We start from the raw sequence: 16,667 nt of genomic DNA on the forward strand, positions 1-16,667 counted from the left end.
TTGCCCCTTGACCCATCTCTTTTCTGATAACTAATAAAATTCTGATTTAGATCATAATATGATTCCTTTGACATTTGTACTTGCATCAAATCCCCATTTCCTGCAGCTTCTCCCTAAGATATTCAGCAGAAAACAAATGATGCTATTAGCATTCTGCATAGGGAAGAAGGCTGCTGATTACTCTGTGGAGAGCGGCTGCCAGTGTGTGTGTGCTTCTCCCCACCCCCCAACTTTCTTCTCACTGCCCAGAGTTGTCTGAAGTATCTGCTCTGACGCACAGAAGAAATGTGTCTCGTAAATACCGAATGGGCAATGATACTGAAAATGTGAACTCCTTGCCCTGTGATCTGTCACCTCGATGATCTAAATGCAGGACAGAACACAGGGCAGAGTGTAGCATCTTTGGACTTACATATTTAAAGCTTACAATCAGCTGCACTCTATTGTCAAGGTTAAGCACTGTTACATCAGAAATGCAGAATTCTTACAAAAGCTCGTTCCTGTCTTTGTCACTCTCTGCTTTAAAATATGATTTCCTCTCAAGATGATGAGTTAACTGGCACTACTGCCTCACTGTTCACACTGGATTTGATTAAAGCCTGAATAAGATCTTTAGAAGAATTTAGTTCTGAAGATTTCATATCTTTATGGGCTATAGTAAGAGCACTGGGCGGTAGATTCTTGTTAAAAAAAAATTTCCAATTTGTAGCAAATTATACTTTGTATAGATGTGCTTGAGAATTACATTTATACATGGAAAGGACACATTTTAAGAAATAAAAAGAAGACAGAGTTAAGGATTAACTTTCAAATTTACTGCTCATATCTCAATTCATCAGTTCCCAATTTCTTATTATTGAGTGTCTGAGAAGAAAAATAAACTTCAAAGTTGACTGTACATGTCTGTTTCGATTTTCTAATGTACAGATACAACAAAAAAAGCCCTCTAGGAAACCTCTCTTTAAATGTGTGAAAAAAAGCTTTCTATATTTATAACTTGAAAACAATTGAAGCTCTTCCCTTCAGAGAGCAATACTTGTTGTCTTCAAGAAAGTTTCCTAGCAGACAGATATGGAATGAAATCCATTCACTCACGGCTCAGTTATCCATACACATTCTTTCTGATTAGGAAACACAAACTGAAAGGTGACTTACTGTGTTTTTGATATTTAACAAAGATCTGCAAATCACTTTCTCCCTTGCTGAGGCAAGTGTAGATGTTTTGATATTCTGAACTCTACACTGATGGCATAGAGATAATGGACTTTTACTGCATGCTTTTTTTTTAAAAAAATATATATATTAAAATATTGTAACTGCCAGAGCAGATTCAGCTGTGTGAATGGTGGTGTCTTGAGCTCTCTGTCTACTTCAGCTGAAGAGCAGGGCTTCATGCATTTAAAGTAAAAAATGCCAAAGACTTTAATAGGTCATAAACTACACAGAAAAATTTTGCTTCTGAAAGGCAGCTCAAAGAGTGCAAGTCCCTGTCTCACTGTGCTAATGGTGCTGGGTCTGATATTTCCAAAGAAGGAGGGGCTGCCCAGGGATGTGCTGGGACAGCCTTGGCTGTTGCAACTATGAGATGGTGAAGTTCAGGATCCTGAGAGGAAGGAAAAAAAGCAGAAAACGTGACCGCAACCCCAGACTTAAGGAGAACAATCTTTGACCTGGTCATGGACCTGCTTGGAAGAATTTCCCAGGATACAGCCCTGGTGAGAAGAAGGGTCCAGGAGAGCCGGTTCAAGGATCACCTCCTCCAAGATCAAAAATGCTAGATTGGGATGGACCAAAGGTGGCAGGAGGCCCAGAGAGGTTGTGAAGTCTTCATCCTTGGATATATTCAAAACCCAAATGGATAGTGCTCTGAGAAACTTGCTGTAATAGACCTTGATTTGAGTAGATTTGGACTAGATGATTTCCAGAGGGGCCTTCTGAACCCAGTGATGCTTCCAAGTGAATTCCAGTGTTTCACACTGTAATGCCATCATTTTTATCTAAAAGGAGGAGGATGTCCCATTAAGGTCTCATATGAGACATGATATTGCTTTTCCTTGGCTTCAGAGTTTATTGTGTTCCCACTGGAGATGGTTCTGCTGTCACATGCCATCTGCTCCATTGTATCCTCATTTTATTTCTCAGGCAAAACATAATTCTTAAGGCCTATGTCTGTTGGCCTTCATTCTGAAACTGATCTCCAGCATTTGTTGTGGTTTCCTTTCAGTGCTTAAATTCTAGGAACAGTCGCAAAAAATAGTGGAGCTTTAACAGCATTTAGTGTCAGATCTTACATAATCTTTTAGGCATGAATGACATCGTATGTGATTTTTAAGGTAGAAATTTAATTTCATGCTTTTTTCGTACATAGTGAATAACCTTTCATGACTCTACTTGACTAATACCATGCACCAGATACCAGCTGGAGACTTTTCTCCAGTACAGGAAGACTGATGTTCAGCAGATGTGAATTTTTATTGTAAGTGATTTCACTGGCGCCAGCTGAGGGCTGGGGTAGAAGATATCTCACAAAACTACTTGAAAGTTAAATCATCTTGAGTCTAAAATAATTATTACACCCCTCTTCTAGTTTGTGGAAAGAAATAGGTGAATCACACTGTCCATCTTTGACAGCCATCTTAGGATATATAGTATCTGTAGGTTCTCTTCCTCTGTTTAACTAAATAAAAAAAAGCCTAAATTGCTAGTTTTGATTTATATAACTAACTCTGAGATACTGAAAAATAAAGGAGATGAACCTACCCATGATGTACAAAATTATGAGCAACCTTGATCTAACTTTGAATTTGGCTCTGCTTTGAGTTTAGACTTAAAGGTTTGAGATTAGGCTAAATAACCTCCAAATTTCCCTTCCAACCTAACCTTTTCTATGATACTATCTGTATTTATGTGTAAAACAGCAATTTTGTCCCCATTACAGTCCCACAAATGCAGTAAATGAGATGAAGCACTGCCATGACTGTTTCTTGGCAACATCACTATAGGCACCCAATATCCAAGCAAGGGGCCTCTTGTGAATAGATCTTAAGTGGAGTGTCCAAAACTGTCATTGGCAATTACTATTCACGTTGATAGTGGGTGTACTGCAGTCCCTTTTGTGCCTGTAGCTCAGTCAATGAACTGCAGATATGGGAAACTTTTCAGTATGGATGTGTTTGATGAGAAATCCTTCCACCTTTAAAACTAGCAGTAGAGTTACACCTTTTAAAACATGAAAGCCCCTTTGAGGCTGACGCCTTCTGCACATCTTTGGGGTTGGTATCAGTGATGTGGAGAATAAGGAGAAAGCGCCCCTTTTAACAACCTGAATAGCCCAAAGCCACCATCATTACAAACTCAGCACCTCCTGATACACAAATATGAGATTTTTGATTGTTTCAATAAAAAAACATTTTCTTGAGCAATGAGATCCCAAAATGTGGCTGAGTCAGCTACTAAGGCAAGGATATTCAATGACAATAATCCTTGCAACACCGAATTTCTCAGTTAGGCTTCCACCTCTTGCATCGGAAAGATCAGTTGGGAAAAGCAGTATAACATATAGCAGAGACAGTCACCCATAACTCCCCCGTACACCCTCTGTATGATAGTCTGGAGGCCTGTAAAGGACACACAGATAGGAATCTCCTCAAAGGAGAGGCTGAGCTGAAAGGAAAAAGATGTGGAGGTGCAGAAAAGCTGGATTCAGCTAGCAGTGGAAAACACAGCATTTTCTGAAACACGCAGGACTAAAGCAGGTACACTGCCATAACTCCACTGACTTCAGGGAGGGCTTGCCCTCTCAGCTTTGGACCCGAAGGTGAAACTGCCAGCTTGTACACTGTTTCGACAAATAGTCATTTATAGATAAGGTGCAAGAGAGCTCCAACATTGAGAAGCCTTTGATATAGGAATTCATTTCTGACCCCTCTCAGTTTTGAATCCAATTTGACCACTGCATTTCTGCAATGGAAAGAAACACATCCCTTCCAAGAGCTGTCCCAAGCAGAGACTGCTTGTCTTTATGGGATTGAATTCAACTTGTATATCTGCATGTACAAACATAGGTCAGGTCTAAATCTGTCTAGTCTTCCTTTCCTTTTGCTTCTTTCTGCTATTGTTTCTTAGGTATGAAAAAAAAAACCACACACACAAAAAAAAACCCTAACAAAAAAAACCATCTCTGACTGAGAAAAGCTCCCAATGGACTATCTAGTTCAAACGTCTCTGTGATTCTTCTACCGATAAACTGAGACAACACTTTGAGATGTTAGTGTGAGCCTTTCTGTTTCCTTTTAAATATACCCTTAACAGACTTTGCTCCTGAAGTTGTACAAGAAAATTGTCCTGCAAGCTCACTTTATTTTTCAGAGAGCTTTCTGGTTCGATTATTCAATCCCCCAAATCACATCCTTTGAAAACAGATTAGAATTTAGGAGGGTAAGAGGATGCCTCTGTCTAAGTCACGGATAAAATGAATACAGTTGATACAGAAAATAAGTCCTGTTTTGTTTAATCAACTGCAGATCCTTTTGGGAAGAGAGATGAAAGAGAGCCTCTCACCAATGCAGTCAGAAGTGATTCAGCTGTGATTGGAGGTAACTTCATTTTTAAAGATTACAATTGAAAAGTAATTCTGTCAAGGCAAACATCTATGGTACTTTAAATCTGAGCCCCATAAAATCCAGTTCAAGTTTTCTTGCAATCTAATGTAGGTCTAGTATTTGCTGTATCTATTAGCACATATCTGTATCAAGCTACCTAGATAGGCAGCTGCATTATGGCTTAAGCCAATAGTGATGCGGCACGTGATGTTGGATATTACCCCCAAAAAGGCATTATGGATTGTCAAGAACCTGAGTCTTCTAAAATATAACCAAAGTCTGTCTACCTGCCTGCTTGAGCCAGGGGATTTGGACAAGATGACCCCCGGAGCTCCTTTCCAACCTCAACCATTTGCTGATCCCGTGTGATCGTGATCTAAGATCCAGGTAACTAGTAGTTGTTTTACATGCCACCCTGATGAGAGCTTCAACACAATACTCATATATCCTGTATGTCTTGAGCTCTCTCTTTGCAAGCTGGTGGTGTAGTGTAATTCATCAGGTCATATGGAAGCATTTATATACTGGGGAAAGATGTCCTCATAGCTTCATGTATGGTTTTCATTTTCCTTTAACAACCTGGAAGGCAATTTATGTCTGTTTATTTTATAGGATGCCCTGTAGGGAGCTGCCTTCGATAATATCTAGAAGCTATAAACCAAAGTGTACAAGGCTTATGCAGGGTTTCCAGAGATAACACAGAAGAAAATATGACAGAGCAGGAATTTGTATGAGCATACAGATCTACTTTTTTAAAAAGCAAACACACTGACCCAGCTTGACTTCCAATGAAATCAGAATTTCACTGAAATTAGAAGGTCAATTCCATCAATGCTTGCTGCTTTAAGTCTTACTTAAGGTGACAAAATAGAACTAAAAACTACCATGGAGAGTATGACAGAGGCAGATGATTGTGTATGGACTGAGACGAACTGATACCCAGTAGTTGTTGTGAATTGGTAATGTATTTTTGAGGTAACCCTTTCTGTCCTTCCTTTTTTACCTCTCTTCAGGTGTAATAGCAGTTGTGATATTCGTCATCTTTTGCATCATTGCCATCATGAGCAGATTCCTCTATCAGCACAAACAAGCACATCGAAGTAGCCAGACAAAGGAGAAGGAATACCCAGAAAACCTCGAGAGCTCCTTTAAAGCTGACATTGACTTGCAGAACACAGTGAGCGAGTGCAAACGGGAATATTTCATCTGATGGACAATGCAATTTCTTCTTACTCTTACTTCCCTAACCTTCCTTCCTTTATTCCTTTATTCTTTCCTTCCTTTTTTCTTTTTGTAATTTTTTTTTAAACATTCAGGTTTTTTTTGCTAACTCCTTTTTCATTTGGAAAAGACCGCCCTGCACAGGAAACACTGACAACAATCACAGTACCTCGTTCTCTGCACAAGAACCTGGCAGTCACAGTTACTTCTGCAGCTCAAGAGACCTGTTATCCCACCCTACACAAAATAAGATCCGCACGCACACCTGGTTTCTGCTGTGGGTTCCTGGATATTTCAAAGTCTCTACATTTGTTTGTGCTTTTCTCTGGAGCCATTTAATTCATCACTTTTACACTAGAGCTGGACTATGTAAAGTAGAGGTAAAGTAGCTGAACACGTAGCTCTACAGATACTGGGACAGGATAGAGGGAAAGAATGAGACCAAAACGCCTGATTAATTTTACAGGCTCATTTTCAACAAGCATATAGAACTGGCCAAATTCTCAAGTGATATGAATTGATCTATTATCTATTGATTTCACTGGTTTTACACTAATCTGTACCAGTTGAGAAGCTGGTCTGAGGTAAGGAAAAATAAAACTGTCCTCATTAAGCTCCTTCCCCCGACCTCCTGTCCTTTTACTGTAACTTTTAGGCTTATCAATACTTTTCCAACAATATATGTATCAACAATAAATGTCATTCCCGTGCACTTCTTTCACCTTCATCTCATACGGCTGGCTATGTAGACCCAACATACTCTAGCATAACTCTAGCTGAAGCATGGAAAATAGTAGCTTGAATCTCCAAGGGTTTTAGGAAGCTGCTAGGCCTTAGGTGCTCTATATTTGTCTGAAATGTTAGAAATGCAACATATACCCGTTCATGCCATATGGAGGGCTATCATACACTGAGGTCAAACACTATTGCTGCTGTGGCAAAGAAAAAGTACAAGAAACAAACAAAAATAGTTTAATCTTAAACATGAGTCACACCTCCTGCCAGTTCTTCTAAAAAAGAAAAAATCCAGCTACTAAAAAAAAACCCAAAACTGCATGAAAGTTTGATTGGTATTTCCTGTTTGTAGAAATTGGAATATCTTCTCCAAAGCTAAATAGAGAGAGGTCTGATGTCATGTCTAAAAAGGTTAAAATTTAATCAACCCTGTTTACAAGGAAGAACATTAATGTAACAAGTTAAAAAAGATCCCAAATACTCTGCTTTGAATTAATCATCTCCTCTCCTTTCTAAAGTCTTCTATCCTTTCCTGATTGGGAAAATACTGAAGACTCAAATCCTGCCCATTTTACGCGTGCTGCGTGGTTTCGGTGTGAGGCTGAAAGACCTTCGTTTCAGTCACAGACATCATAAGGGTAGGGTAAGAATGGAGAAGTCCCACCAAAGGAGGTTTTTCACACCCTGCTTGTGTCTTTGTGACATCCTGCCTTCACAGGGCGTCTGAAGAGTATGTAGAATTTGCTGTCAGATTTGCAGGTTTCCAACAGGAGTTGAATCTGTCCAACAGATAAGAAAAAATTAAATAATCCTATTTATTGCAATACTCTGGATAAGAATTAATTCAAGAGAATTAATTGTGTAGGTGAATCTCTTTCTTTGCCCCCTACACCGTTCTGCAGTCCTCCTGGGATTTCCACGTGGTGATCCTTTTTACATAGATTAAAATCAAAGAATCCCAGTATGAGGTAACAACCTACAGCAAACTAGAGATGGGGTTACACGTGCAACAGGTGCTATTTTTCCAGGCAGTGCATTGCAAAGGTATGTAGCTGGTTATTTTTTTGATGGGAGGAGGGGACAGACAAGGAAGAACAAATAAATGACAGTGTGGATATGGTGATTCTTCACCACTTCTTTTGGAAGACTTTATGAGAAGTAGTGTCCAGCGAAGAGAAAGCAATCTTGGAACGATACCGTTCTCACATGGAGAGGAATACGTGAAGCCAGCCCCATACTCAGAACTCTGACTGAGCGATCTTATAAAGCTGTTTATATTGAAATTAGTATTGGTGCCATTCTTCCTTAACCGTGGTCAACAACAGCCCTTTTGCTTCAGTGCTGGCTGTTTGCATGATACATGATTACTTGAGAGTGTTTCTGCATGATGAGATGTGTAACGATGGAGTCATTAGCTGTGTTCCCTGTACATCGCTTTATCTTTTGTGGTGAAATCCTGGCAAAGCAATTCTCTTTTCTCCTTCCCTTCATTCCTTCCCCCACATAAAGCTGCTTTGTTTAGCATGGCAGTAGGGGAGGAATAAGCGAGCGCACGGGCTCCTCTGCCCGTGTTTGAGTCATCTTATCTGAAAGGGACTCTGCGTGAGACATATCTGAAGTCCTAATGGACTTAATTGGCTCTATGGAGAATGGAATAGGAAGGAGGGGAAAGCCCACAGTCGCGTATTTTTCTCTAGCCGAACTAACAGATACAAATCATACTTCTGCTTTCCTATATGTTAGTTTCCAGGAACAAAATTACTACAAAGTGCAACAATAAAGCGCAAAGCAGCTCCAGCAGTGGAGTCGCTGGAAAAGGGAGACCGAGCAATGAAGCAGAGTCCTCTCATTTCTCAAGTGACTAAATTAAATTACTTTCGGCCGCCTTAGGGCCTGATTCTGCAAGATGCTGAGCTTTCTCAAGGAGGGTCAAGTTCCCATCACCAAAGGTAGCTATTAGTGTTGCTGCACACATTTCAGATACAGTTTAGCAGCTCAGTCCTGGCCCCAAGAGCAGGTGTAAGCGGAACGCTATGTGCAAACCCAGACCTGGCAAAACAGTGGAAGTGGTTTGTCCGTGTTTCCTGTTCCTCGTTTAATATAGCCCAAGCTGGTAAAACTCCTTGGAAAATATAGCTGTGTTGGTATGCGTCTGTAAAAAGAAAGATGTGCAAATACATACATGCATACCTGAGTATAGAGAAACACGTGCATCTATACCTATGGATGTAATGAGATGTGAATATTTACATGCTACAGGGCTGGGCAAATGAAGACATTTGTATGGACTTGCCATTTAAAATTTCTAAATCAGTGTTTCAAATATTCTTATTTAAAGGTAGCTAAAAGATACTGTATGAAGTATCCTAATACTAAGTCCTTTTTTTCTTTTTTTTCTTTCTTTTTTTTTTTGCAGTGCTTTCTTTAGTGAGGGTGTCATCAGATTTACTTCAGTACCACTTAAAGGGAATTAAAAATATTTTTTTTAAAAAAGAGAAGAAATGCAATTTTGCAAAAATCTACCAGCGTTAAAATTGCTTTCATTCTCCACAGTTCAAATTAGACTTTTTTTCCTACCTATTACAGACCATTTCTGCTATTTTTGTTAAAATTGCTGTTTAAATCTGGGGGTCTTTCCTTTTTTCTTTTAGCTATCATTCTAGATAACATTTTTCAGTAAACATGGGGGAAGATACTTTTCGTATATAAAATGACAGGATTTATTTGAGTAACCTTTGAGCAGCCTGGTCTAGTGGGAGGTGTCCCTGCCCATGGCAGGTGGGTTGGAACTAGATGATCTTTGAGGTCCCTTCCAACGCGAACCATTCTGTGATTCTGTGATTATTTTAATGGAAAACCTGAGGGTGTCAAAGAATTTTTGGAGGTCTTTGGGTTTTCTTCCTTCTCTCAAGACAAGTGTCATAAACAAAAGTAGGGGGCTGATAGAAGGATACCGAGTCTTTTTTTCTCCTGGTATGGAACCTCTGGAAATTATTTTTGCTAGGCAGGGCTTTTTAGGCACTGAAATTTCTAAGTCACTGAGATATGGATATAGGCACTGCAAATTCCTGTTTTCCAGAAATGACTTAGCCAATAACAGCCATGCTTATAAAGATATTTAGTCATGCAATCTCTGAGTTGGATGCCTATAAGGACTGTCTGAGAACCCTGGTGTCGGGCTACAGAAAACAGATGAAGGCTTTCTGTCAGAAAACTAAATCCCACTAATTTCAGTGAGACCTAGGCTGCCACCTGAGCGCAATGTGGACTTTCAAAGGAGTTCAGTCTCCTGAGGATGTGGATCAATGCTTAAGTGACTAAGCAAGATGAGCACTTGACTCAAATTAATTTCAGTTGAATTTCTGCTTCTGCCTTGCTGTGAAATGTTTTAAAATACTACAAGACATTTAAATACCTTTGAAAATTGAGTCCCATTTCTCTTTTGGAAATAAAAGGTTGGTCCTAAGTAAGTCACCTATGTAATTTGCAGTAAGTATTTAATCTGTCCTTATTCACTTACTAGAGACAAGACAGTGTGAATGTTTTGAGTAAATTTTTAAGGCATACTCTTTTTTCTCTTTTTCTTGTCATGGCACAGCACTTAGAGTATGTCTGTAGTGAAAACAAAGTCAAACAAAAGACAGGCTTTTAACTCACATGGGCTAAACCAGGATTCTCATCTGGGTGAACATAGCTGTGAAAACAAGCCATTTAGGGCTCTAGTGTTATGAGATTGTGTTCAGTCATGAGATTCCCCTGACATTTAAGTTAAAACTGATGGCCAAAATTCAAACATGAGATACTTTCTCTCTCTTTCTGCTTTATTTTAACCCGATTGAGCCAGACTTAACCCATCCTATTTAGCAATTGTTCAGTTTTTACAGTGTAAGCCAAACCCTTGTTTTAATTAGATGTTTGTCTATATTAGCATTTAGCTGATCACAAATTTCACATATTGGGTGAGGAGCAATCAATACATCATATAGTTTCACTATAGTGAGGGGATATGAATCTTCTCCTAATGAAGTCAGCTATTGATTTTGCTGAGAATAAGATTGAGCCCTAGACCAATGGAAGCACTTGAAGATTGCCTTTAATTGAGTCTTTTGGGTTTGTTTCATTTTGCATTTGGCTACTTCTTTCACACTTGTCATCCAGTCCTGTCCTGTGGTCAGTGAGGACAGGGCAAATGTCTCAGACATCCTTTAAGACTAAATAAATCACTCTCTAGAGGTGCATCTCTCTCTCCATTGATTAGAGCGATAGGGTAGGCTCCTGGCAGTAGGTTATCTGCTTCTAGCAGAATTTGCCTACATATAGGAATCTTACGCTGGTGTTGCAGCCCCAGTAGACACAACTGCACAGGTCTTAAAAGAGACTTGTTTTTTATCGAGATACCAGCTGGACACCTCCTTGCATCTAAAATTACACTAGACATCTCTGCTTGGGAAATACATGCATCTACTTATAGTCAAATACATGAAAATGAGGTGTCAAAGCACCTATTTGAGTTGGTGGCCCTCTGGTGGGCCACCAATCTGTGGGGCTTGGGAGAGGATAGCTCTCCTTCCAGTCTATTCTATATCCAAGATCCATTCCTTGCCTCGTGTGGGAGCTTTGGCAGATAGCATACGTGTAGACAGATCTACACAGATTTCATAATCTAAATCTAACTCGGACCCCTAAGATACCTTTCTAGCCCTCTGTGTCTGGTGCTGTTTGAGATGAACTAGAGTATCTCTGAAGTAAGTTTGTAAGTCTCCTGCCTGTCATGTCTCATACCTGCTAGCCCCAAGCAGGTATGTCTGATACCTGTTGGCTTTTCAAATTGCGGTAAGGCCCATCCAGAACCCCTAACTTCCCGATGAGATGAATCACTGAAAAAAATCCCATCTTCAGAAAAAAAAATCAAGCTTCCTTTCCATCAATGTAAGCCAATCAGTTGAAGTGTGTCCCTCACCTCAGCTTAAGAAGAGTATTACAGGAGGCAGGATTTGACCCCTCTGTGCTCCTCCATCTCATGCCATTGTTGTTTGTTGCCATCACCTACACAAAACTTACACTGAAGAAGACCAGTTTGACTGTTCTGCACTGCGAGCTTTTCACAGACACAAAGCAGTTTTAATTTTTTTTTATTTATTTTTTCAGAAAGCAACACTACGTAAAAGGCTTGAGCAAAAGCTGAGACCTTGTGAGGCTCTCTAAGACAAGTGCTATTTCAAAGCTTTCATGCGGTTTTGTAATGCCTGCTTATCAAACAAGCCAAGTAATACAGTTACATCCCTGCCTAACCAAGAGACTTCTCCAGATTCTCCTTATCCAGAGTCTTCTGGGGCTGGTGGGAGGCCTCTTGGTTGACTACAGTTAGAGATGCACCGTGCCCTTGAGGGTTTTGGGGGGGTTTCTTCCCAGGTTACAATCACAGCTTCAAAGCATGATTAGTTCCCTTTGGTTCTGCACTTTGCTGTGCCTCCTTTTCCAATGAAAAGTTCTCCGTGTCCTCTTTCGGTGTGGGGGGGGCCCTCCTCTGTGCTCCTTTTGTACATGAAACTTCTAAACACACTCTTCTTTTGGGTCTGAAATACCTTTTTTCTTTGGTTGTTTATTTTGAATCATACATATAGGAGTTTGGATATTTCTATGTATTGGTACTTACTTTTGTGATCTTTTGCACTAAGTTACGCTGACAAAAACAAAAACTGGGAAAAAAAAGCACACTTTCTGGTGAACTATTGTAATTTGTAAGCTCGTTGTTTGTTGTTTGTAATGTACTGAGTCTACAAGCCGAGCTAAGGAAGGATTAAGGCAACAGTTTGTGTTGACAGTGTCACTCTATATCTAGTTCACCTGTTTTCTTTTTCTCTCCTTTTTTCTTCAACATGTGGGGCTGTTAAATTGGTGGCAGGAGGCGGAGGAACTTGTTTTACAATTCTAACCAAGATTATGGTTTTTCTCCTGGCAGTCACAGAAACCAGAAATCTGAAGAAATTTCGTGATCCTCAAAATGTCAGCTGGGTGTTCAGCCAGAAGGGAGACTACACTCCACTGTGGAGATGTAGTCATCCAGTGGTGGAGATCTGTACGGGAAAATGGGGACATGAACTCTACAGATTAGAATTTTGATGAGGGAGATTAGGAAGCAGAAGCTCCCAGAATGGTTATGCTGTTGGAAACCAAGCATGGTAACCATCACGTGGATAGGAGGGTTTCAGGTCTTTTTCCACGGTTCGTTTATGCCATGGAATGAATTACTAGTTAGCCTGCCAAAAGATAGCCTTAATTTTCCTGGTGATCTGTAAAGTATCAGAGATGTGCTTCAAACATGGGAGAGGATTTCAAACCTCTGGCTGATACTAACCTGAATCTCCAGTTAGATCACTGGGGCTCTCCCTGGTACCCCAAAGAAGAATCCGGGATTGTTTTCCTCAAACAATTGTAACATTTAATAAAATGTTGGGTACAACAGGTGATCCAAAGCATGGTGTTTGCTTAGAGACTCCTCTCCCCATCCCTCCCTCACTTAGGCAGCTTTTTCTAAACTACTGACTACTATTCCCATTGCAACACCATTTGCTTCCTGATACGCTGGTCATTACTCTCTTCATGGATTTCAGTCCCACAACCCTAAAGGGGTTCCGTCTGATAAGATTTCTGCATGGGAAATTATTTACTCGTTTTTGCATGCCATAACCCTTTGCAGTTCCTTCTTGCATCATTTAGGCAAAGCATTTTCTGCCGCGTTTTGTTCTTGCTGCCAATGCTGAGCACGTGTATCGTTAAGAACGAAAACTGATTGCTTCTGAGGTAAAGCTTAGATACAGCCAGTCGCAGCCTCACATCCCACTCACGACACAGAGGGGTACTCGGACACCCAAGACCCCTCTATGAAACTTCAGATAGACGTTAGGAGAGCAAGTAGGTACATGTTTTTTTCAGGCATCCAGCCGTAAAGATCTCTACTCTGTGAGTTTTGCAAATGAAATATTTAACATAGACCATTATATCTAGATGATAGCGAGAAGCTAACATTGTAGTACCTGACCTGCTTTGAATCCCACTTCGTGGAAGAAACAGAGCCAGCTTCAGACCTGGTTTTAATCCTGTTGAGGTCAATGCAGAGATACATCATAGATGAATTTAGCCTCCGGTTGCCCTAGGCAAGGGCAGTGATGATCTCCTGCAAACTGGGGCTGACATGTACGAATTTGAGTCAGGACCTTATCTTCGTCATCCCTTACTGCTGTCAACAAGAGTTGCATTCACTGCAATTGTGTGTCTTCTAGCAGAACTGTGGATAACACTTGGGATAAGGCAATGAACTTCAGCTCCACTTAAGACCACGACATAGGTTAAGTCACCTTCAGGAGTTTCTGGAAACGTGTGTAGGGGGAAGGGTGGAATGTGGGTGGTGTGTTGTCAACCGACTTGGGAGCCCACCCACTGACTTTGGAAGGATTTTTTTATGGCATTTTAATGGAGTTCACCCCTGGGCAGACTGCAGTGAACTGTATCCTACTTGAAAAATGAAAGCACCCTTAAAAAAAAAAAAAAAAGGCAAAAAGAGCAGTTTTTACAGACTGTGAAAACTAGCTGTGATTAATACTTATAATAACAAAAAATTGCCCCTTTCGACAGATGAGCCCTTCATCATTCATTTTACTTTGTTCTACTCCAATTATATAAAATAAATCTCTCAGAACACTGCTCATTTCAGTAGCAAAGCAAAAAAAAAAAAAAATTCTCTTTTTTTTTTCTTTTAATTGTCCGTCCAAGGGTAATTCCAGAGTCTCTCAGTTACAGTAAAAAGCAAAATGGAGATTTAGATTATTCCCCTTTCACTATCTGGTTTTCTAAAGAGAATTCCACAGGACGTTGCCTCAGTCCAAGTCAGTTTTGTAGACAATGTAACATGTCTTAATACACTGTCCGGGGATGGAAAAAATTTAGCCTTAGCTTCTTTTGTTTTCTATGGTTACTGTTGTACAGAAGAAAAACTTAAACTGTAAATAATGTATATTTAATAAAAAGAGACTTTTTGTATGATTTTGTGTGGAAGACAAATGCCTCCTCCTGTGTTTTTATTTTATCTTATATCTGAATGGACGTTAAAAATTGCTGTTTATGGGGAAAAAAAATTTCAGGCATTTACACGTTAACTCTAAGCCAACAGATCTCACTGGACATTAATAAAAGCTGAAGTGCCCACAACTTGGATTTATTGATTTCAGCTATTGCTAAAAGTTATTGTCAGAGGATATCTGATCATCACCCACATCCCTGACATAACTGATTAATGCCGGTTTGCAGCACCTACTCCAGGGTGCATAAGGGCACACAGATGCTGAAGGGGTTAAAAGTCACGTCTGGAGATGTGCTTTAGTTGTGGTTACAGACCATGTGTAGTCACAGCTCGGTAGCTTTCCAGGTGCCCACGCACACATATGTATGCACATGTACATACACTCCCTCCCCAGCCTGCCACGCAGAAACAGGCAGCGTGTCCTGCTGTAGCCACGTGTCCCCTCATGCAATGGCCGTGCGTCTGGCTGTGGCAGGGATCACACCCGCACGCTACTGCCTTCACACACGTCCCTGGGCGTGACGATAAACTGCACCTGGCTCAGTCTCCCTGATTCTGCCTTGGCTTTATGCTTTCAGTCTCACTGATTATTCCCCTCACCTCCCCTACACCCACCCCTCCATGGAAACTGGGCACATAAATCTCTTGGTCTCCTCTGAACATCTCAGTCTTTGATACTATCAATCAGCCAAGAACTGGTAAACACTGACTCAGGAAACAGCAAATTCTAATTAAGTACAAAGAGAAGGACTCTTTCAATAGTTAAATACATTAACTAATGCATTAAATAATTACATTAGTTCAACATAAATGCATGTATCTATTTGGCAGCCTGGCAAAGCATCATTAATTGCAGTTTATGGCTAGTTAGCAATGTTGGGAAGAGGGGACAAGGTATGGTGGGTTGTTGTCAAATTTCCCTCTTCCTCAGCACCTGCTGTCCTTTTCAATCAGGCAGAATAAAATAAAAAAAAAAAAAAAAAAAATCCACGTCTTTTCCAGCAACCGCATGAGTAGCAAGTGTTTTATGGTAACGCTTTGTTCCTGCAGCCGAAGTCCCATTGACAAATGCGTATAGGCAAATACCATTAAGTGCACCCTGCTGCTGGGAAAGAAATGCAGGAGAACCCTGCTACAGTTAGCTGTGGTATTTTTTTGCTTTCCCCCCGCCTCCCAGCACGGAGTACTCGGCTGCTGCAGTCAGGGCTGGTTTTTCTTTACCTGTTAGGCTAACAAGAAATCCCAAAAAGCAGCCACACAAGGTCATATTGTTCCTCCAAGCCCCCATGCTGGTGATGTCTGTATTTAACTCTTCTTAGCTTGAAACCATTGCTTGCTCTTTCTCAAAGCCGAAGATAAATAGCTTTTGCCTCAATTTAAGCCCATTACGCCTTTTCCTATTCCCAAGGGAATTGAAAGAACAGCTCAATCGCTTCCTGACATGCAGCAGCCCTTTTCTCTGCTGAACAGCTATCTTACCCCTCCAGCTCTCTACACCCTGCAGCCTGCCTTGTTTAGAGACAAATCAATTAATGCTTAATTTTACCTGTTGAGGTGTCAGAATTCACTATAGTGAAGCTACAGAGGTTTTTTTTTTTTTTTTCTCCCCTCAATTTATTTTCCTCATCCCTGCATCCCTCTCTAACAAAATGTCATCAGTCCTCGACAGTGATGGAGGCCGAGCCCTGCTGCAAAGCCAAAACACTGGTGGGGCACCAAGAGTATGATTTAGAGCCTAATACAAGCTCACATGTAGCAAGTTTTACTGCGGCAAGAAACACACCGTGTGACAGATTGTGGTGCTCCTGCCTCCTTAGGAGGTAAAAGGGGTGGCCCGTTGTCCAAAAGACCAGGTCTTAGTTCACTCCCACTTTGCAAGGTGTTGGGCAATAGGAAATTAGGAAATGACAGCTCTGGCAGAAGATCTCTGCTTCGTCCTTCACTTAACAAGACCGTGTCTAACTACAAGGTGGCTGCTGGGTCGCTGCCATTGCCAAGCTGCAGAGAGAAAGAAAATCTGTAACGTGGAA

General features: G+C 40.6%; 1 protein-coding gene across 2 annotated transcripts in view; it reads left to right on the top strand.

The window, feature by feature from the left end:
• Positions 1-7,238, top strand: part of CNTNAP5 (contactin associated protein family member 5) — a 300,020-nt gene extending 292,782 nt beyond the window's left edge. For both annotated transcript variants that reach the window (XM_054210191.1, XM_054210194.1), the window contains 2 exons: positions 4,524-4,595; positions 5,615-7,238. In XM_054210191.1, the coding sequence (XP_054066166.1) occupies positions 4,524-4,595; positions 5,615-5,811 (269 nt within the window). In that variant the 3' untranslated portion in view covers positions 5,812-7,238. The remainder of the gene's footprint in view (positions 1-4,523; positions 4,596-5,614) is intronic.
• The last annotated feature ends 9,429 nt before the right edge of the window (positions 7,239-16,667 follow it).

Source organism: Rissa tridactyla, chromosome 7, assembly GCF_028500815.1.
Source record: "Rissa tridactyla isolate bRisTri1 chromosome 7, bRisTri1.patW.cur.20221130, whole genome shotgun sequence".
NCBI classification, from domain to species: domain Eukaryota; kingdom Metazoa; phylum Chordata; class Aves; order Charadriiformes; family Laridae; genus Rissa; species Rissa tridactyla.